General features: G+C 38.4%; 1 protein-coding gene across 3 annotated transcripts in view; it reads left to right on the top strand.

Moving 5' to 3' along the window:
- Positions 1 to 16,661, top strand: part of OTUD4 (OTU deubiquitinase 4) — a 43,043-nt gene extending 26,382 nt beyond the window's left edge. For 2 of the 3 annotated variants that reach the window (XM_014838116.3, XM_014838118.3), the window contains exons 14-21: positions 3,923 to 4,085; positions 5,886 to 6,009; positions 6,306 to 6,361; positions 6,887 to 6,967; positions 7,887 to 8,025; positions 8,895 to 9,155; positions 10,209 to 10,249; positions 11,659 to 16,661. In XM_014838116.3, the coding sequence (XP_014693602.3) occupies positions 3,923 to 4,085; positions 5,886 to 6,009; positions 6,306 to 6,361; positions 6,887 to 6,967; positions 7,887 to 8,025; positions 8,895 to 9,155; positions 10,209 to 10,249; positions 11,659 to 12,870 (2,077 nt within the window). In that variant the 3' untranslated portion in view covers positions 12,871 to 16,661. The remainder of the gene's footprint in view (positions 1 to 3,922; positions 4,086 to 5,885; positions 6,010 to 6,305; positions 6,362 to 6,886; positions 6,968 to 7,886; positions 8,026 to 8,894; positions 9,156 to 10,208; positions 10,250 to 11,658) is intronic. The other variant, XM_014838117.3, reaches the window with a different exon arrangement.
- Positions 16,662 to 21,410: the final 4,749 nt, after the last annotated feature.

The raw sequence follows: 21,410 nt of genomic DNA, 5'->3' as shown, positions 1-21,410 counted from the left end.
TTTTTTCAAATGATTTAGGAGATCTTATCCAAGCCAAATCTTATTCTGGCACTTAATGGTTTTCTGGTAGCTTGCACTGTGTTAAGTACTGAATTCCAAGTTGCATTTCTAATTCATTGGAGGATGAGGGTGTTCTTTATATATGAACTTGAATCGACCAAAATAGTTGGTTTACTTTGTTCTGATAAGTTTGGATTGTTGGTGGTTATGGGTCTAATACTGAACCGGGCTACAGTTTTAGGTTAATGTGATCATGAATATTAGCATTCTCACTGAGTATCCAGAGACAGATGAACTTCAGGGTCATAGTTTCCTGTGCTGTGAATTTTATTTTTTCTCTAATCTGCTCTTCTGCAGAGGGGTTTATGCCCTTTGGAGGAGCTTTATGTGAGAAAGCGTGGCTTTTTTGTTTTTTTTTTGAAGATTACCCCTGAGCTAACTACTGCCAATCCTCTTTTTGCTGAGGAAGACTGGCCCTGAGCTAACATCCATGCCCATCTTCCTCTGCTTTATATGTGGGACACCTACCACAGCATGGCTTTTACCAAGCAGTGCCATGCCCACACCCAGGATCTGAACCGGCGAACCCCGGGCTGCTGAGAAGCAGAACATGGGAACTTAACTGCTGCGCCACTGGGCCAGCCCAAGAAAGCGTGCCTTAAGTTGAGGCTGTCATCTTCATGCACACTTGGCCTGCGCGTGCTGGGGCCCTCCTGGTTACTGTGACTAATGCCTTCTCCACCCAAGCTCCCTCTCCCCAATTGTCTGAACAGCTGTAGCTTCAGTATGTGTGCTTGCCAAGCTCTGGTCGTTAGTTCCTTAATTTCTGGCGTTTAGGCATTCCCCTTTCTTGGGAATGTACTTAACATTTTGACATTAAATATAGTTTATGTAACATCTTCAAGACAGAATTTTAGGTTCTTAGGCTGACACGTTACTAGTCCTGTGTTAGTTTCCTGGGGTTGTGGTAGCAAGGTGTACCACAAACTGCATGGCTTAAAACAACAGAAAGGTATTCTCTCACAGTTCTGGAGGCTTGAAGTGTGAGCTCTTGTTGTCACTAGGGCCATACTCTCTCTGAAGGCTCTAGGGGAGAATCTGTTCCCTGTGCCCCTCCTACTGTGGTGTTGCCCGCAGCCCTTGGTGTTCCTTGGCTTGTAGATACATCGCTCCCATTCCTGCTCCCATCATCACATGGTGTTCTCCCTGTGGGTCTGTCTCTCTCCTAATAAGGACACCAGTCATTGGGTTTAGGGCCACCTTTCTCCAGTATGACCTTGAGTTGATGACTCAACCCTTTTTATAAATAAAGTCACAGGCACGGGTACCAGGGGTTAGGACTTGAACATATCTTTTTGGGAGACACAGTTCCATCTGTAATGAATACCAATACTTCAAATATATTACATTTTTCTTTTTAGTTTAACAAACTATTTAGAATAGGAAATTAATTGATATTGTTCAAAATCCAAAATATTCAAAAGTTTCTTTATTGTGATAATTCTTCTTCCTATCCCTGTTTTCCCAGTGATCTGGTTTCCTTCTGCAGAGGCATCTAGTGTTAACAGACTCCTGCATATCCTCCCAGGGATACTTTATACCTGTGTAAAAAGTACTTGCATATTCATAATCCAGTTTTCCAAAAGTTCTAATGAGAACAAGTGATTCAAAAATCAGAAGAAAGATGTTACCTGATCACTTGAAGTTGGTCACTGCAAACACGACCCTGAACATTGGCCTGAGTAGAATGGTCGAGGCTTTGCATTCTTGACACACCCCGCAACAATGTGAAGGGACCTCCGGGGCCCATGGTGGGTTACCTCTCCCAAGAAACAGAATTTGTGCTGTTAATCGACTATTGGAGGCTGAAGTCAGTTGTTTGGACATTGACCAGATTCCACTCATTAGCATCTGGTGACGTCCTGCCCAATGCAAGCAAAGTACCTAGGAGGACTAACCTATTTTGAATATTGACTTTGGAAACCTAAAAATATGAAGTAAATGTAGGAAGGTCATAGGCAGAAATGAGACTTTTCTTTAATAAAATTCTCATTTCTTAAGCATTTTTGTCCCCTTGAACACAGGGATACCCTGTAGTGTCTTAAAGATTAAAAAAGAAGGTACACACAGACTACTAAATAGCTAATTTAAATATGCTTTTGTTTACCACAAACTGAATTTGTATCCAGTGTGTTTCTGGTGTCATATCCCATCTGCTGGGAGTTGGTAGAATGGTCAGACAGATGTGAAATGTCTGTCTTCTTAGGATCCTTTTCTTTTTTATGTGTTAGCTATGTATTACTTGGTATAGAAAAACACAAGTTGGCAGAACACAGTGGGTAATAACATAGATATGAAACTTTAGAGAATTATTTTTGACATTGTGACAGATTATATAGCAACCTAGTTGTATCTGCAGTTTGTCTGCATTCACTGTGGCTGCCAGAGTAAAGTTTACTAGTATATTCAGACGAATTTAGTGACTGCTGATTAAATATTTGATTTTTTTTGAATCTAGGCAAAGTTTAGAATTTTATAGCTAATAGTCCAATTGATTTAAGCTCATTAGAGTTTATCTTGACTTTCTTTCTACTGTGTAACACATGAGTTTTGAATTCTAGTTACAGAATAAAAGAATTGTAATGTTGGGCATGAGACCTTCATGAACTGTGACTTTTTCATTTCTTTCTCATTGATACTGTCTCTTCCTTTGGAGAAAACAAAAAGAAATATAACAAAAACCAGGCAGGACTGCCATGTATGCTTTCATTATGCAAGTGCTGAAAATGATAGTAGTGTCATTGCTCAATGCCTCTCCTCCAGTTAGCGTCTCTGTGTGGTGGGTGGGGATGAGATGGACAGTTTAGGGTGAGGCGACATGGTGGTAAGGTGCTGTTAACTTTCCCAAGACTCCTGTTGCTTGCTCAGTCTTCTTTGGAGTCTTCTCCCACTGGGTTTTGAGAAGGACTAGTATAAGATTATGAGGGGCCCGACTTGCTCTCCTACTTTTTTTTTTTCCCTAGTATCATTTGGGTTGACATTTTCCCTGTTGGAATTAGGGTATGATTTTAAGTGGGACTATTTGAGCACGTGAAGTGACTCTTCTTTATTTCGGAGGTAAAAAAAGCCAGATGGTATCATTGTGTTCTTCCCACTCTTTTTAGGAAGATTATATCTCTTTGTATTGTGACGACGTATTTTTCCTGTGGGTTTTAGATTTTCATTTCCCACTGTTGTGGAACTGTTAAACATAGTAGAAATGGTCTTTATATTGCCTTAACACTAAGATAACTATGTTATAGGCTACTGGACTCTATTCATTAATTTGTCATCCTTCATTGACCAAAACTATATTGAGATGACAGTAGTCTTATCTGTGCAGTTAGTATCTAGCCTGGTACATGCTAATTTTCCTTCATCCCACCTTTCCATCTCCCTTAGTGGTGTCATCAGAAAGCAGGAGGATGGACCAAGTGTCTCCTCTGAGCATTCCCCTTACTTAAAAAATTGCAGTGCTTTTGATACCTAAACTAATAACTTTCCCTTTCTTTTGAAAGTGAATTCTTATGAAAGTATTGGAATATGGCATAAAGAATATAGATAGTGCTTTACATTTCTGTCCTGATGAAAAGGAAAAAAAAAAAATCTGAATTATTTCTGTATCACTTGGAAGTGAGTTATATATTTCTTTTTCTTTTTAAATTTTTCCACCTATTGTAAGTTTGTCTTCTTAACGCTAACATATCCTAATGCTATAGGGACTTCATTTGCTAAACATTTATTATCAGGACGCCAAAAGTTGAATAATAATCACAGTATAGCTAAATTAGTCAAATATTTGTATTCCAAAAACGGCTATTTTATTTTAGGTACGCAGTACATTTTGTTTTTTTTCTCATGACAAGAATGTTTTATTTGACAGAAAACCTGATCGTGAGAGAGCTGAGGATTCTGATCACGCGAGTCGAGAATCGAACTATTTTGGCCTCTCCCCAGAAGAGCGCAGAGAGAAGCAAGCTATAGAAGAATCTCGTTTACTCTATGAGATTCAGAACAGAGATGAACAGGCTTTCCCAGCCCTTTCCGTATGTATAATAGAGATTTTAAAAGTTATCGCTTAAAAGTCTCTCCTTAATACAGTTTTTATATTAAGCCATAGTTTCTAATGATGGTAAGACTAAATCTTTTTAAACTGAAAGGTATCTTAAAGATCATGTAGTTGTCCCTCCTTTTCACATTTTTTATGAGGAAGATTAGGTCTAAAGACATTACTAGTTGGTGGCAGAGTTGAGGCAAGTAAATTGGTTACCTCACTTCTAGTTTAGTATTTTCTTTTGAACCAAAACACATTTATTTTGCTAGCTAGAGTAATATGCAGTAGAAGTTCATGATTCAGTTAACAAGATACATCTATAAAATCACTGTTCCTTATTAAACATACAAGGACCTAATAACCTAGACTGTCTAATAAGAGCTGTCACTCTGAGTGTTTCCTCTTGGAGGTGATAGTATATGTAACCCTGTGGCTTCACCTTTGCTCTGTGTGTCGGACACTGGGTTGATGAAAGAAATGTTCTCTACCTTTAGGTTTCTTAATTCTTTTGGAGGAGTCAGAAGGGAAGACAGTTCTCATGTAGAGTGAAGTAAATGCTCTTTACTGAGGGGAGGGTTCTGTGGGGAGGGTTCATTGGCAGCACAGGGGAGGGGTAACTGGTTCAGTTTGGGGGCACTGGGAGTCCTGAGCCTATGTTCTTTTAAATATTGGTAAGTGGTACCAAATAATTTGTGATCCAGAATGGTGGTTGGACACTTTTTCTTAACAGTGGATGAAACAAATGTATATAAAATGTTAGGGCCCCACACCACAATTCTCTGTTCTCTGGCCTTTGTGGAATCCTTTAGAGGTGTGAGATGCTTAGTTGGAAGCAGCGGATCTGGAATAGTAGTTCAGTCTTGCACAGGGGTTGGAAGAAGTGCCCACATCCATATATGAATTGGGCATGGTCTGTATGCTAAGTATATTTATCTTTATGCCATATGTTATTTTCCCATAACATTTAGTTAGTAAAAAACTACAGATCATTTACGGTTGTACTCATAGCTTTTTGTCCTTTTTTTCAATTTGGAAATGATAAAAATACAACTTCTGTCATGTGGGAATAGATTGTAAAATTTTTTGATTGTTAAAATGGGGTCTTCGTACTTAGACTAGGCAGTTTGATTCTTTCTTGGACTTGATTGTGACTCGGGTTTGTCTTCTAGAAAACTCCTGCCACAGAGGGCTGAGATCCTGTCTCAGCTGTGCAGCATTCTCTCAGAGTGCTGGAAGCAGAAAGGGCCTTCAGTGATACTTCAGCTTAAAAACCTGACTTAGTCCAGTCCCTTTGTTTCAACAATGAGATGGTTGGATCTCATGCAGAGCTTAAGTGATTTATTGACTGTCAGTAGCACTTCAGTGATAAGAATCCAGTGCACTGTCTCTCTTTGCACTTGGCTGTTTTTTCCCACAAATGCTGTATAACAGCTACTTTTGAAGGTTGGTGTGAAGGGTGCTATTCTTTGTGCAAAGAATGTAAGTGTAAGTTGCAAGGTGAACATTTGGTCAGGGTGGCTTCCTGAGATGGGGATTTGAAGTCTTACTACTAATTTAGGCCCAGGGTCTGATGGCCTAGTACTTCAACTTATTAATAAGCCTATTACTGTAGTGTATATAATTAAATAGGAAGCCTAGATTCTTTTTTTTGTAGTTTCAGAAGTGTAATGATATAGGGCTATGAATTTTAAGATTTTTAGTCAGATGTTTTAAGAGTAAGATTATAAGATTTTTGTTCATATATTTGTGGGTAAATCTTTAACACAAAGTGTTGGGTTTTGTTCATTTTAAGAGCTCATCAGTTAGTCAGTCAGCTTCTCAGAGCAGCAACCCATGCGTCCAGAGAAAATCATCACATGTGGGTGACAGAAAAGGAAGCAGGCGGAGAGGGGATCCCGAAGAACGAAAAGATAAAGGTGTGTTACTTCATTATTTGAATGCAGATGCTAGAGATCTGTGTCTGATTTAAAGTTAGACATTGGGAAGAGAACCCTTACTTTTGAAATCAGGGAGCAGTTTATTGTCACATATCTCATGGTGGCAGAGAAACGTTAGCTCAAGCTAAAGCATGTTAAATGTCATTCTGAGAACTATTATTTGCTGACTAAACATGTTTCAGATAGCCCTTGGCTTTCTCTGTCTTCATATTTTGTTGTTCTGTTGTCGAACTTGACTAGTGGCTGATGCTGTCTTTTTTCTTGATTTGTTGCAGACTCTATCCATGGGCATGTTCACTTGGATAAAAAACCCGAGCCAAGCACATTGGAGGTACACGTTTTAAATGCTCATTGCATCTTTTCTTTTTCCTTAACACTGTGATAGTATAGCAGGAAGAAGTAGAAGGAGGAAATGGAGATGATGTCATCATTTTATATCTTAAGTGTTAGGGAAGTAGAAAAGCAGAGGAAAAAAATTGGGGAGAGATGACAGTGCTTGAGGAGAATTCACTCACAGATATAACCATTTCTTCAAGGGTACAGTATGACAACCTGTCCAAACTGGTGGAAAGTAGCTCGTACTTCCCATTACTCTGTAGTAGATTGAGATTTTTAAAGGAAGAACGTGCTGTTTTGAAATTATGCCCATAGTAACAATGGTGGCCCAGTACTTTGATATCATGAAGACACACAGGCAAAGTCACCACCTGTTGGGAACCAGATATAATTGAAAAAACAGTCGTGAGAGGGTTCAGTCAGGTGCAGGTGGGGTGAACTATAAGGCAACCATGATTCTCCTAGAATGTGGGCCTTTGAAATACAAAATTACGCTTTTTCCTTTTTTTTGCTTCCAAAGAATATTAGTGACGATAAATGTGCAAGAGTTTCATCACCGTCAAAGTCAAAGAAATTGGAGTGCCCACCTCCTGCAGAACAAGTAAGTATATTGTTGCATTTGACGTTGAGCGCTCCATTTTCTGGGTTTCTTAGCTGTGTGTATATGATCCTTTAAAAACAGGAAACATCTGTATAGAAAATAGGAACGTTTATTTTAGCATCATAATTTGGGTGTAGTTATGAATTTTCTTTAATTCTGTTGTTGGTTAGTCTAGAATGTTCTCGGTTTTTATGGAGTGTTATTTTTTAATCACCGTTTCCTGGACATTGAAGCCATTCTTCTGAGTTGATTTTGAATAAGTTTGTACTTGCTACCTTGTGTTGCCTTTCCGGTGAGTTGGTTTGAAAATTAGATTTTTGAAGGGAAATTATGAATTTCTATTTTATTTCAAAACTTTACAAAAGAGTTGTCTGTACCCTTAAGTTATTTCATAGAAGGGAGGGTATGTAATGATTGGAGTGATTAGAAAAATATACATTTAAAAAGCAGTGCACCAATTTACCAGTTTAATGATGACGCACCGAGTTCTAGCACACATTTTGGCTCTTGGTCTAACACAGGAGTAGAGAATGGTCTGAGTCCTTGCCTTTCTGTTTACATCCTTCGTGTCAGAAAGCACATAATTTCATGGTATATCTTTGAGTGAGGCGCTGTTCTAGACTCATGAATTTCAAGGTCATTTTGCCTTAAAAGCAGTGCATTCAAGTTGCTTTACAGTTTGTTTCTAACTCTGCCAGTGACTTTTGACTTTTGGTAGGCAGTCTCTGGTTAGGATCAAATTTGTTTGTGTGGAATTTTTAGCTACTGTGTTTTTCTCTTTCATTTCTAAGACCAGAAAGACCATTTATATAGAAATTGCAGTTGTGTAAAAGGTAGGCAACTCAAGGTATATATTTGGTCGTTAAAATTAGTGTTAAGCAAAATGAACTCTTGTCTTTTTCCACCCCTCTTGTTGAAGAAGCCAGCAGAACACGTGTCTTTGTCAAATCCAGCTCCCCTTCTAGTTTCTCCAGAGGTACATCTAACTCCTGCGGTGCCTTCTTTACCAGCCACTGTGCCAGCCTGGCCAAGTGAACCTACAACTTTTGGACCAACAGGTTAGATAAGATTTTTAAAAATCCAATAAACCAGCCAACAAAAGCCTTTCCAAGTCAGAAACTTCAAATTCTTGAGTGAGAGCTTGACCTCAGAGCAGGGTTAGGTGTGTGGAGCCTCACAGAGCTTTTTGTGCTCCTCTGCTTTGTTGTGTGTCCACTGTGTGGGAGGGCCAAGTTCATATGATACTTATTTGAGATAAGCCTTCAGAATCCCAGGAGTAGGAAGTTTGAGCTGGTTATCTCCACTGGTTGCTTTGGTTTCTCAGCCCTGGCACCACTGTTGGCATCCCTCATGGACCAGCTCTTTATGGCCCCCCATTGAACCCTTTGCCAGGCTCTATGTCTTACATATGTTTATAAGAGCTACTATTAGAAGACATTGACCCACAGCTTGTTTCCTGAGCTCATTTCCTCCTCTGTGTCCAGGAGGGTCCTTGGTTGATAGAAAAGGTACTTTAGACTGCTTAAGTACACACCTTTTCACCAGCTATATCAATTGTACAACATTCTTTACTTTGTTATTTTTTTTTCTTTTGGTGAGGGAGATTGGCCCTGAGCTAACATCTGTTGCCAACCTTCCTCTTTTTGTTTGAGGAATGTTATCACTGAGCTAACATCTATTCCAGTCATTCCCTATTTTGTATGTGGGACAGTGCCACAGCATGACTTGATGAGTGGTGTGTAGATGTGTGCTCAGGATCTGAACCTTTGAACCCCAGGCCACTGAAGTAGAGCGTGTGAACCTAACCACTATGCCACCAGGCTGTCTTCTAGCATTCTTAACATTTTAACTTAGTGTAAACTTATATTTGTAGAGGAAAATTATTTTCACCTTTATATAGTTTTTGATTCTTTTTCCTCTCTTGTAGGTGTTCCTGCTCAAATTCCCGTTTTGTCTGTGACACAGACTCTGACCACTGGACCCGATTCTGCTGTGTCCCAAGCTCATTTAACACCCTCTCCAGTTCCTGTGTCAATACAGGCAGTTAACCAGCCCATGATGCCTTTGCCTCAGACAATGAGCCTTTACCAAGACCCACTCTATCCTGGGTTTCCTTATAATGAAAAGGGAGATCGAGCCATTGCACCACCTTATTCACTGTGTCACACTGGGGAGGACCTGCCTAAAGGTGAGGTCCTTCTCCCGAGTTCAGTCTGTTTTATTTACCACATACTGATACAGGTTCAGTGAGAAATGTGAGCAGAGGTCAGAAGTCCTTTTGCCGAGTAAGCCAGAGGACTCCCTGGGGAAGGACAGCAGAGGTTTGGCTGGTAGTCAGCCACGCTCCTGTTTCAGCTTGTGTTTGATTGGAATATCTTCTTTGTGTGTTTAGTAACTGCCCCTCCCTCTGTGTCATTTTTTCAAAAAAACAGACTAAAACTATTTTGAATTTAGTCTTAATAATGTTACTAACCAGATAACTAAATATTACTGAGTTTTCTCATAACTGGTCTGGTTTTTGGAAGTACTCATATTATTTCATCCATGAAAAAGTTATAGAGAAGAATGAATATAATAGGTAACAGCTGTCATCATATAATGTACTACAAGCAACAATATATTTTTTTAAAGAATTCTTTTAAAATTTGTCTGTTCCCCGTCCCTTTTAAGGGAATTTTAGTTTGCAGAATTTCCTATCTGTAGAAAAACCGGAAGAGTAATGCAGTGACTGTATGCTCTTCACCTGGATTTTTATGGGTCATTTGGTTTTATTAGGGGTTTGATGGTTGAGTCTGTAGGTAACTGGCTGATGTCAAATGAATACCTGGGCTAATACCATCCTACTAAATCTCAGGTTATTAATGAGTTAGGTTTATGTTGATTTTACCCTTATCCCCCAATATTTTTGTCATAATTTTTTAAACTCCACAGAGAAGTTGAAAAAAGAAATACAGCGAACACCTGAGTTTCCTTCACACAGATTTGACTTTAATCAGATAAAAAATCTCAATTTTAGCCATTTTGGGACTTAGCATAGAGAAAGCATATTGAACCTAGAATTACCCTACAGTGGCAGAGTCTGGTCTGGTTATTTTATAGTTTTTAATCTATGTTTTATATCACAGGCTAGAGAAAACAATTCCAGTAGGCAAAATTGTCTTTAGAACTATATATTGTTTGAGGACAATGGAAAAAAGCTTTTTGAATGTATAATTTTAGTGATGATTATGTTATTTTTCAGATAAGAACATTCTTCGATTCTTCTTCAATCTTGGTGTAAAGGTATTCACATTTTTATCATTTAAAGTTACTTTTTTAAGTTAACAGCTTAACTATTATTACTATTTAAATAATATTAACTCTTAGCCTGTCAATCAATCACCTAAGGTTCATTAAATCTCATTGAGAACTACCATTTTCAGGACTGTATTGTTTAGTTTTGGTGGTGATTGAGACTCCAGTATTTGCTTGCTTTTCCTTTTAATTGGCAGCGGTTTCACGTTGTCAGTATATTCAGGAAATAGCCCCGTCCGTGAGCAGCCTGGTGGAAATGTCCTTACTGAGGAATTAACTGAAAGATCTGGGTTTGAAGTTCTGTTCCGTCACTTTTTAGCTGTGTAGCCCTGGGCAGGTCATTTAGTGTATCTGAGCCTAGCTGTTTTCATTTATGGATTCTTACACCTGCTTCGGTTGTTGAGAGGATCAAAGGAAGTAACGTGAAAGTACTCCTATGGAAGGTGGTGTGCTCATTAGCAGAGTGGAGGCATCCTTTGGGAAGTGGTCAGCCTAGAAATAGCTTGTCTTAGAAAGAGGCTGGAGAATTCCACGTCCTTGTCAGTGCTGTGTTCTCTCCTGTCTTGGGTTAGTTTCTGTGGGTTCTAGACTAAAAATATGAAATGAAGTGTCTACTATAGCCTCCTGACCAGCTAATAAAAGGAGACTTGATTAATTTCACCATCAACTGCATTCATTGCCTAGTTTTATGCTTATCTAGTTAATATTGGCTTTAGCTAATTGGTTAATTAGCCAATTAGCTGGTAAATTTTTCTTTGTGTTTTGGTCTCTAGCTGAACCTCTGCAGGAGAAGGATTTGGAGTATTTCGTTTTCAGTCTCACCCTTCTCTGACTAGAGGTCTAACTCTCATCTTGGAGGAGGAGTGCTCTGGGGGCTCCTAGACCTGTGGAGTGCTAATGTTGTGCATCCTCTGCTCCTGTACCAGCATTTTTCTGGTAGAACAGGTCCAGAGCAGTTAACTAGTTGGCTTGGGGTCACACAGAGAGTTAGTGGTAGAGCCAGAACACAAATGCAGGTCAAGCTAAATAGCCAGTGATAGAGATACTTGAAGCTGGAGGCTCGAATGCTGATGTTTGTTGTTTGTGAGATCTGCACCACTCAGAATTATGTCAATGCATTTATATCCAAAGGATGGAATTAATGATCATGATAATCTGTGGATGGGTTCATTATATTGTCTCCTGTCAGCCTCTATACCAAGACTTTGGGTTGGTTTCAGGATAGGAACAAGGAATGGGGTCTTAGAGCAGTGACTTAATTTTGTAATTCCTTTTCATGTTGCATATCACAGTGATCTGGTATTTGGACTGCAGATTATATGATCTTTGCAGGCATGAGAAACTTATTCTTTTTCCCCTCTTTTTGTTTATCTTAACTGTTTTTTTGTCTCTTCTAGGCATATAGTTGTCCCATGTGGGCCCCGCACTCTTACCTGTACCCTTTGCACCAGGCCTATCTGGCAGCCTGCAGGATGTACCCAAAGGTCCCTGTCCCTGTGTATCCTCAAAACCCTTGGTTCCAAGAAGCTCCTTCTGCTCAGAATGAAAGTGATTGTACCTGTACCGACGCACACTTTCCTATGCAGACTGAGGCCAGTGTTAATGGTCAGATGCCACAGGCAGAGATTGGACCACCACCATTTTCTTCACCTCTGGTTATCCCTCCATCTCAGGTGTCTGAAAGTCATGGACAGTTGTCTTACCAGGCTGATCTTGAATCTGAAAACTCTGGACAGCTTCTTCATGCTGAATATGAAGAGTCACTAAGTGGCAAGAATATGTTCCCACAGCCGTCCTTTGGACCCAATCCATTCTTAGGCCCAGTTCCCATTGCACCTCCTTTCTTTCCTCATGTTTGGTATGGGTACCCTTTTCAGGGATTTGTAGAAAATCCAGTAATGAGGCAGAATATTGTTTTGCCTTCTGATGAGAAAGGAGAATTGGATCTGCCCCTGGAAAATTTGGATCTGTCTAAAGAATGTGGTTCAGGTCCAGCAGTAGAGGAGTTTCAGGAGGCCAGAGGTGAAGGCACACATTGTCTCCCTGAAGCCAGTGTGAGTAAGCATGAAGGCCGGGTGGAGCAGTCGTCCCAGACACCTAAGGCAGATCTGGCATTGGCTTCCGTCCCTCCTGTAGCAGAGGGAAAGGCTCCTCTTCCCACTCAGATTCTGAACAGAGAGAGAGAAACTGTGCCTGTCGAACTTGAGCCTAAAAGGACCATTCCAAGTCTGAAAGAAAAACCAGAAAAAGTGAAAGATCCTAAGACTGCTGCTGACGTGGTCAGTGGGGCCAACTCTGTGGATAGCAGAGTGCAAAGACCAAAAGAAGAGAGTTCAGAAGACGAAAGTGAAGTGTCTAATATTCTGAGAAGTGGTAGATCCAAGCAGTTCTATAATCAGACTTACGGAGGCAGGAAGTACAAAAGCGATTGGGGCTATTCTGGTAGGGGAGGATATCAACACGCGAGAGGTGAGGAGTCCTGGAAAGGGCAGCCAAGCAGAAACCGAGACGAAGGTTATCAGTACCATCGCAATGTCAGAGGACGGCCGTATAGGGGGGACAGGAGAAGATCAGGGATGGGAGACGGCCATCGGGGACAACACACTTGATGGTTGTTGCTGCGGGATTTTAGAGCAGAAACCCTTTCTTAGGTGGAATGTTTCTGAAGGCTTTAAAAAAATACATTAAAATAAAAACCCAAATTGGAACTCTCTCCTCCCCTCCCCCTTTACCCTCACTCCCATCTTGGACAACAGATTTTGGATATGCATTCAAGGGGGCAGGTGAATTCCTGGCATTGCCATTTTTCTTTGTTCAAAATCTGTTTATTGGGTGACTGCTCCCATAAAAAGTAGAAAATGTTTGTTAAAGTATTTTTTATAAACAGCTTAATATAAAACATTATAGATTTAGCGTTTGGTTTTTTTCCTCATATAAGTTTAATTTCAAATGTTGGAAATGTGTGCTTTATAGTGTTTACTAAAGTGACAAGAAAATATACCATTTGACACACTATAGATTCCAAAACATAACATTGCACCAAATAGAAATGTATATTTTATTATGCAATGCCTTAGTCATAAACTGGGCTCAAACAATTCTTAGCCTAAAACACTGTTGTCTTTTGAAATGCTTCCAACCCAAAGGCCTTTCATCTCAGTATCTGTCAAACTTGAATAATGTCTTCTCTTTAATATTACACATAAGGCAGCCTATTAACCTGTGTCTTAGAAATGTTGTATATAGTTCTTTTAATATTCATAGGGTATATTTTTGAATTTTGGTGAGTATTTGTTGAACTTGAGATCGCGTACAAGAACAGATGTTTAAGAAATAATAGGAAATCTAATGAAATGGCTGTTTCCACCAAGAATTCTTAGCACTGGTGTAAATATCATGGTGCCTACTCGAAAGAAATGTAGATGCTATGCATTTTGAAAATAATCTGCATCTGTTAAAACTGCAGAAATTTTTTAATGCCACTTTAACACTAATGCACTGACAGATTTAAATATTTTGTGAGAAGAAAAGTTAAATTTTTAGCTTGACAGGTTTCTATAGAGTTACTGTGTTTTGTTTTTCTCTTTGCACCATTAGTTATGTATATCACTTTACATTTGCATGTTCAATTTGTCACGGCTGGAACTATTGTACAAAAAAGGATGATTGTGACTTCTAGTTCTTTTCTAGAGGATGCTGCTAGAAAATGGTTTTGCTTTGCATTTTTATAGCTTGTCAACCCTTTGGTAACATGTCTCTGATCCTGCTTCCTTCCAGTCTTTGCAGTATTCACTAGAAGTTCCCTTTGCATGTTGCACTCTGTTCTCATTTGGAGATTTGACTCTGAATTAACACAATATTCATTTATCTGTGTTACTGTGTAAAAATAACTGTAGCTTATATTTCTTATTTGTACATACCAATGTGAAAATCTACCCTTTTTTATGTTCTCTTTTGATCAGGAAGTTTGAGTGCTATGCAAATAACGTAGTAATTTCTCTTTGCATGCCACGTGTAATATACCTAGCCAAAAATAGGGTTTTTTTTTTTTAAAGCAAATTACTTTAAAAGCAAATACAATTCACTTGAATTTGACAAACTGAAGCAGATGAGTTTTCTGGGTTCTCTGATAACCCGCAGGAATGTTGGGATGCCAGCTAGGCTCAGTGAATCTCCGCTGTACTGTAATAATGGTTATTTACCTCTGTGGTTTTAATTACCTAATGTCTGTGTAACTGCTGATTTGAGTAGTGATTAGCATTTAGATGTTTTGTAACATAGGATTTTAGACAGCACTTTGAAAGATAACATTTTATTATGATGGTGCTAGGTAAAAATTTGTAAAGACTGGGATGGTTGTGTGGAAAAAAATTCTTGAGAGAACCTGTTGAAAGGAACTTCTGTTGTCACCTTCTAAAGCTAGAACAATTGAGGAAGGTACTCCTTAAGCCATTTTTTTCTTAGTTAACATCAACAGTTGTTATGAAATGAAGATTAGAGGGTCCTCCACTTTCAGCTAATGCTTTATTATGTAGAATTAGCCTAACCTGATAATTTTTATGAAAATCACATTTACATACAATGACTAGATTTAAGAGTTCAATAGTGTGATCTCAGGAGTCCAAAAGAAATTGCTATTTCTAGTGTCCTTTGTTTTATTGACTGGGATTTGATTGTCTCAGTTTCTTCTGGAAATGTTTAAAAATTGGATAGGAAAGAATACTGCTCATTTCTTCACTGTCACTCTGTCTTACCTCAATTGAGTAACAGAATACTCTATAGTTCCTGAAGGAAATACTGATTTCTTTCCTGTTTTCCATAACTTACCTCCAGGACATGATGGAAACAGTGCTGAAAGAGAAGTTTAGGAGATGGTACTTTACTCAGTGACCTCTGGAATAAAAGAACTCTGACTTTTGTTAATTAGTTTTAAAATTATCAGTCTTTGTATGAAGGTCAGTTTTGTTTTTCTCCTTTAGGTTTGTTTGTATTAGCCCAGGGGATTTTGCCTTATGCTGAGGTCAAACTAGGGCCAAGCAAGCTTTTGTCGTCCTCCATTTTAACTGAATCAGAGGTATGTTGACATGAACTATAATGTTTCTATATAAGAGAAAAACAAAAGCTTAGAAGTGAGAATCATTTGTATTTTGAGTTGGAAATTATGGAACTTGACTGTATTATGATCTTACACATTTTGAAGAACAAATGTTTAGAATGACCAAAGCTCACCTTTCTTTTTCGTTTTAGGTAGTTGCTTTTGCTAAACTTGACTGCTGTCCCTTTCCTTTTAGTATCGTGTGTATTTCTCTTCAATTTCATTTCCTCTCAGATCAATCTTCAACTCTTGCTCCATGTACTGGTTGGCAGCAGGATGTTAGCATCTGTGTAGTCCTCATTCGTTTCCTGGTAACCCATGCGTTCATTTTCACGGCTGACCTAAGCTCAAACCCTGCCTTGACCTGGTAGGAGTGGGTTTTCCCAAACCACAATGCTGATACAGCTTATTTGATGCAAACTATACTTGCAGTGTTTCCTTTGTGACTCAAGGTTGAATTAAAATGCCTGTGAACTGCAAACTTGCTTATGATTGACTTGGTGCAATACAGTTCCTTTCTAACCATTTCTGGTTTAGAAAACATTCAGCCATCCTAGAAACTAGCAATATTTATTTATGCCTCATTTATTTTACCTTCACTTTTAGATGAGGTAACCTTAGTCTTTCACTTCTGGGTACTAAGCAAGGTCCATTTTAGTGTAGCTGAGGAGAATGCATATTTGGCTACACTATTTCTGTTTACTGTATTTTGCTTCCTATTTAATGTCTAAATGCTATTGTGTTTTTGTTTAAAATCTTAATGGCTCAGTTCCAGTATGTCACTTTCAAAGAACTAAGGTTTTGCTACTAGTGTCAGCCATTTACTCTCCCACTAATTGGGATCTTTTCCCCCTGAAATGTTTTAGAAAATCCTAGAAGAGGGTGGGTGCATGTCTTAATGCTGGGAAACAGCAATTTTGGGGTTGAATTTACTTGAATGGATTAAAAATTGCATTGTGACAGAGCTAGAAAAAAGTTTATGTATGAAAAATAATAGCCTTACACTGAGTACAAATAATACTTAAAAGCATGTGAAGATGTAATCATTTGTGATGTTACTTGTAAAAAAGTATATATACATATCTTTTGAAGTGTTGAAAGGAAAATAGTACTTTATATTCTTTATCATATCACTTTTTGTAAGTGTTGAATATATTCCTGTTTATTTTTCTATGTTCTGTTTTGTAGCCTTAAGAAGTGTTTCAAACATATCTGAATGTATAAAATAAGAGTAAATGCCCTACATGGTGTGATGCTGCATTATATATAAAACTGTGTGCATATATATAAAATTTTGTCTCTTGATTCTGCTTGTGATTCTTTGGTTCCAGGGTTAACCAAGTAATATAGCATATAAATCTTAGATGAATTTTAGTCAAACTTCTAAAAGTAGGAGATGGTTTCCATGGTTTTTATCCAGGCAGAAGTTAATTCTAGTATGTGCAACTAAACACATAGGCTTTATAATCCATGGGGTAGGTAACTCTTCTTTTCCCTACTTTATATATATAGCCACACACTGCAGAACAACGATGCCTGGTATATATGACAGTGGTCGACGTAGCCTAGGTGTGTAGGTTATGTCATGTAGGTTTGTTTAAGTACACTCTGGTGTTCACACGATGATGAAATTAACTAATGATGTTATTTCTCAAAGTGTCTCTGTCGTTAAGCAACACACAACTGTATAATAAAACTGACAGGCCAAGTAATTTGAGTAAGGTCATGCATCTAACAAGTGGTAGAATGTGGATTTGAACCTAGCTCAGTGGTTTTAGAGCTAATGGCGATGTGTGGAATATCTAAGAATTTATGGATTTAAATGGCCCTTTTTTTAAAAGTTAGTATTCAGTAATATTTGTCTTCTGAAGAAAAGTAAAGCAAATCTTTTCGAAGTTTTATTTGAAAACAAAGGTAGCAAGTATACATAAGGTACTTTGAAAACCCAAGTTTCTTAAGGCTGTATTTCTACATTAAATCAAGTCACCTAAGAATATTGCTAGTCAATACTTGTTTAACCTACTTACTATTTGGACTGTTTTAGAATAGCTTCCCCAGAAAGCACAGCCTGAAAAAAAAGCTTCATTCAGTGCAAGTGTTTGATAGAAAGGTGATCTAGGAACAAGGGGCAGCAAGCAGGGAAGGACAAGTTGGTTAGTCCTATAGGCTGGTTTGGGACTGCCTGAGGGAGGTGAGTGAGGGGGGGCAGTATAGAACCTTGGGGGGATTGCAGGGAGAAAGGAAGAAGAAAAGGGGGAAGCCTTTATCTGTCAGCTGGGTGAGTGCCAGTGCCTCTCCCCACCGAGTCAATGCAGAAGCCAGAGGATGGGGAGGATAGCAACCCGGATGTCTGTTGGTGCTGGGTGAGCCCTTGGAGAATTGGTTGCTTGAAGTGGATGGGATAAAAAGGTGAGACAGGTGACCAGTGCTCCACAAGAAATATCCTATACAGGGTTTCTTTGAAAGTTTTCTATATTAGAAGGGCCTGCTTTTCACTTTGAATATTTGTTAACACTTTTACTTGACTTTTAGGTTCATGTCTAGGGAATAGTATGAGAATCTAAACTACAAAACAAGTCAACACAGCTTCCCTTCATAACTAAATTTATAAGCTCATCCAAAAGTGTGAATCATGCACTCCCCAGAATAGTGAAGCTTACAGACATTGGTACAAACGTGTTAGTTTTTAGATTAATCCTGTGAGTTTATTAGAGAAGCTGGAGCTTCAAAGTCAACCCTTTATAAATACATACCATTCCTGTAATTACATTTTATTTTTCACATTTAGAAAAAATCTTATACAGATTAAAGATGTGAACTGTGTGGTTCTTATGGCCTCATATCCTTTTGGATATTCTACCTAACTGGCAAATTATTAACAGATTTCAACAACAAAAATTCTGTATAATGTAACTTTTTTCTTTTAAATTAAAACTGGCTTTAGATTAACTGCCTTCAGGAGTAGAAAACAATGTAATGCTATGTGCCTACCTAGGGATATACCTGTTAGTGTGTAACTTGTTGCATGCTTCCTGTAAGTTACTTTGTACATTAGGAGTTAGTTAAAAGCATTTAAGTCCTTTATAATTTTATAAGCTATGTTTACACATCAGTTCCAGAAACGGAGACCAGAAACCAGTAGCAATAGACATGAAGTGACACCAAGGCTGCACTCCATGAGAAAGGATGGATGGACATGGTTGCCAGTCTCAGCTGAGAACTGTGTAGGTAAGAGACAGACTTGGGCACGTGCAAGGTTGGTGGCTGGAACTAACATTTGCATTAAAGCCAGGAGCACCCCAGTAAAAAGGGCACTAACAGTAATAGTAGACATTTTCTATAGACAAACCTCTCCTGGCCTGGGTTCTAGATTTTTACAGGAAAAAAAAACCCACAACAAAACCCTGAGAATGTTATCACATTTGTTTAGGTTTGAGGTCCAGGAATCTGCAAGCTAAGATGAAAAGTGGTTCCAAACTGGTCATACACTTGGGTCACCTGGCAGAAGCAGACAGAAAGCCTTTGGAAAGGCAGACCTCAGCCAAGGAACCAAGGTTACTTTAACAGAAAACCAGTTTGACTTATTGTAACTTAAACAAATAGGGATTTATTTCCATTTCATAAGAAATCTGGAGAGAAGTGGCTGCTAGCAATTGTCCAGTGTTTGATGTCAGGACTAGCATCCTTGTGGCTTTCTTGGCATTTCCTTTGTGTCACCTTATATGCACAACACATCCACAAGAAGCAGTACCAGATATGTATCTCCTTTTATTAGGAAAGCTAGAGGACTTCCAGAAACACCCCAGAAGATTTTTACTTTCAACTTACTGGCTAGAACTGGTCAACATGGCCATGCCTAGCTGCAAGAGAGTAGGAAAATATAGAAGAGGATTGTCATGGTTGTCTTAGCCCAATTATGACCCCCCCTTGGGGGCTGGGCACACTGCCTACCCTATCAAATTGGCAAGGAAGGAGGTGCTGGTGAGTAAGAGGTTGGAAGGAAAAGGGGACTGTTTGGCCTTAGAATTTTCACAGATAAAGCCTCACTGAACATCAGCTCACAAATTAAAATAATACAAGGAAACGATCCTCCCAAGAGGAAGAGGTAGCAGACACATTACAAAGCAATGCATGAGTTAAATGGACAGGCTCTAAATATTTCAAAAGATTAAGACAATGGAATAAAAAAATTAAAAAATTATAAGCTTCTGAACTGCTATCTTGAAAATTCTTGTTGCTTCTCTAATTTTGCTGTCTCTTCAGTCTCTACTTTGAGCATGTAGAAACCTCGAACTTAAATCTTGAAGGCACAGGAAATCCTCTACAACCTGCCCGTGTGCATCCTTTCACTAACCTCTTCAATGCCTGTGCTGATTCTACCTGACCTGACATGTATTCTACTTTACATGGATTACCTTATTATTTATCCTTAGAGGTGCTGTTTTTCCTGGGAGCTACTTCCTTCTCGCTTTCTGACTCTCCAACCCAGAACTATTTCTCTTCTGAGCGCTCATAATACACCAGGCACTGGACTAAGAGCTTGACATACACTATCTAAATGTTAATGAATATGAAATTATAGAACCTACTGAGTAGTTGTCCAGTCTTCCTACTTTCTCTCTGGCAAGTAGATTCATTCCTTCAACACAGTAGGCAAAGTACACGCCAGACACCAAACTCTACACTGAGTTATAAGCAAGAGATATTGGACTGGACTTCAAGACGCTATGGTCTAAACTTAGGTTAACTTAAACTGTATACATACACTGCTTTTGTTAAGACTGCTGTACACTAGTTGAACATAATAAATGTGGATTATCTTGGGGCCAGCGCCATGGCCGAGTGGTTAAGTTTGCGTGCTCTGCTGCAGCGGCCCAAGGTTTTGCCAGTCCAGATCCTAGGCACGGACATGGCACCGCTCATCAGGCCACCCTGGGGCAGCGTCCTTCACAGCACAACTAGAAGGACCTGCAGCTGGAATACACAATTGTGTGCTTGGGGGCTTTGGGAAGAAGAAAAAAGGAAAAAAATCTGCAACAGATGTTAGCTCACATGCCAATCTTAAAAAAAAAAAAGTGGATTATCTCTTTATTGAAGATTTAAAAACTTACATGATTTCTACAGTTGATATGTACAAAATTCGAAAGATAATGGGTATATGTGTATTATGTCTCCTATTCTTTAACCATCAAGTTAGCCTTCCCAAAAAGCAATAGTAAGTTTCTAGACTATCCTTTTGTGTATTTTAGTATTTTGTATAGTTTCATGTAAATGGTGTATATTATATAAACTGTGTTGCACCACCTTTTTTGCTTAGAGATTTTTTCCCAATCAGGACATACTGAGCAGTCTCATTCTTTTTAATAGCTAACATCTGCATTGAAGGTCTATTTGAGTTGGTATAACTGGTTTTATAGAAAAACTTTTTTCTTCTGTTAGCAACTCTAAGACCTTTCTTTTCTATTGCTATATAAAATTTCAGTAAAATCTAAATACGTATTTTTAAATTTTAATTTACATGAAAAACTAACATATTCTGTCATTAGCAACAAGTAGAAAGAACTGTGCTCTTATATCACAAGTATTTTCTTTGGACAGAATATGGATCAGTAAATAAAAATAGCTTTTGTCTTATTTTATTCAATATATGAAATAAGCATTCACAAATTTAACCTATCCTTAAAGTAGGCACTACTTATTTTAGTATAATCCCATTTATGTACAAAATAAACCCTTTACATATTCACACTTAGTAAGTGCAAAGCATGAAAGGATATATATTAACAGCAAACACAGGTAACCTTTGGGAGGGTAATGTAAAGGGAAATCATAACTTTAGTCTACATATTTCTGTATATTTGCTTTTTTCACAATAAACATGTACTTATGGATTAGTCATATAAATTAATTTTTTAAAAGGCCTAATGGGGTGCAGTTAAACCATACCTTCTATCCACTGTTTGCATATTAATCAAAGCTTCTACAGTTTCAAGGAGCTCTAAAAGTCTATTCAATAACTTCTAAATTTCCTATTTTGCTTGCTCCATTAATTTA

The sequence above is a fragment of the Equus asinus genome, chromosome 3, assembly GCF_041296235.1.
Source record: "Equus asinus isolate D_3611 breed Donkey chromosome 3, EquAss-T2T_v2, whole genome shotgun sequence".
NCBI classification, from domain to species: domain Eukaryota; kingdom Metazoa; phylum Chordata; class Mammalia; order Perissodactyla; family Equidae; genus Equus; species Equus asinus.
This window is presented reverse-complemented; position numbering and strand designations above follow the sequence as displayed.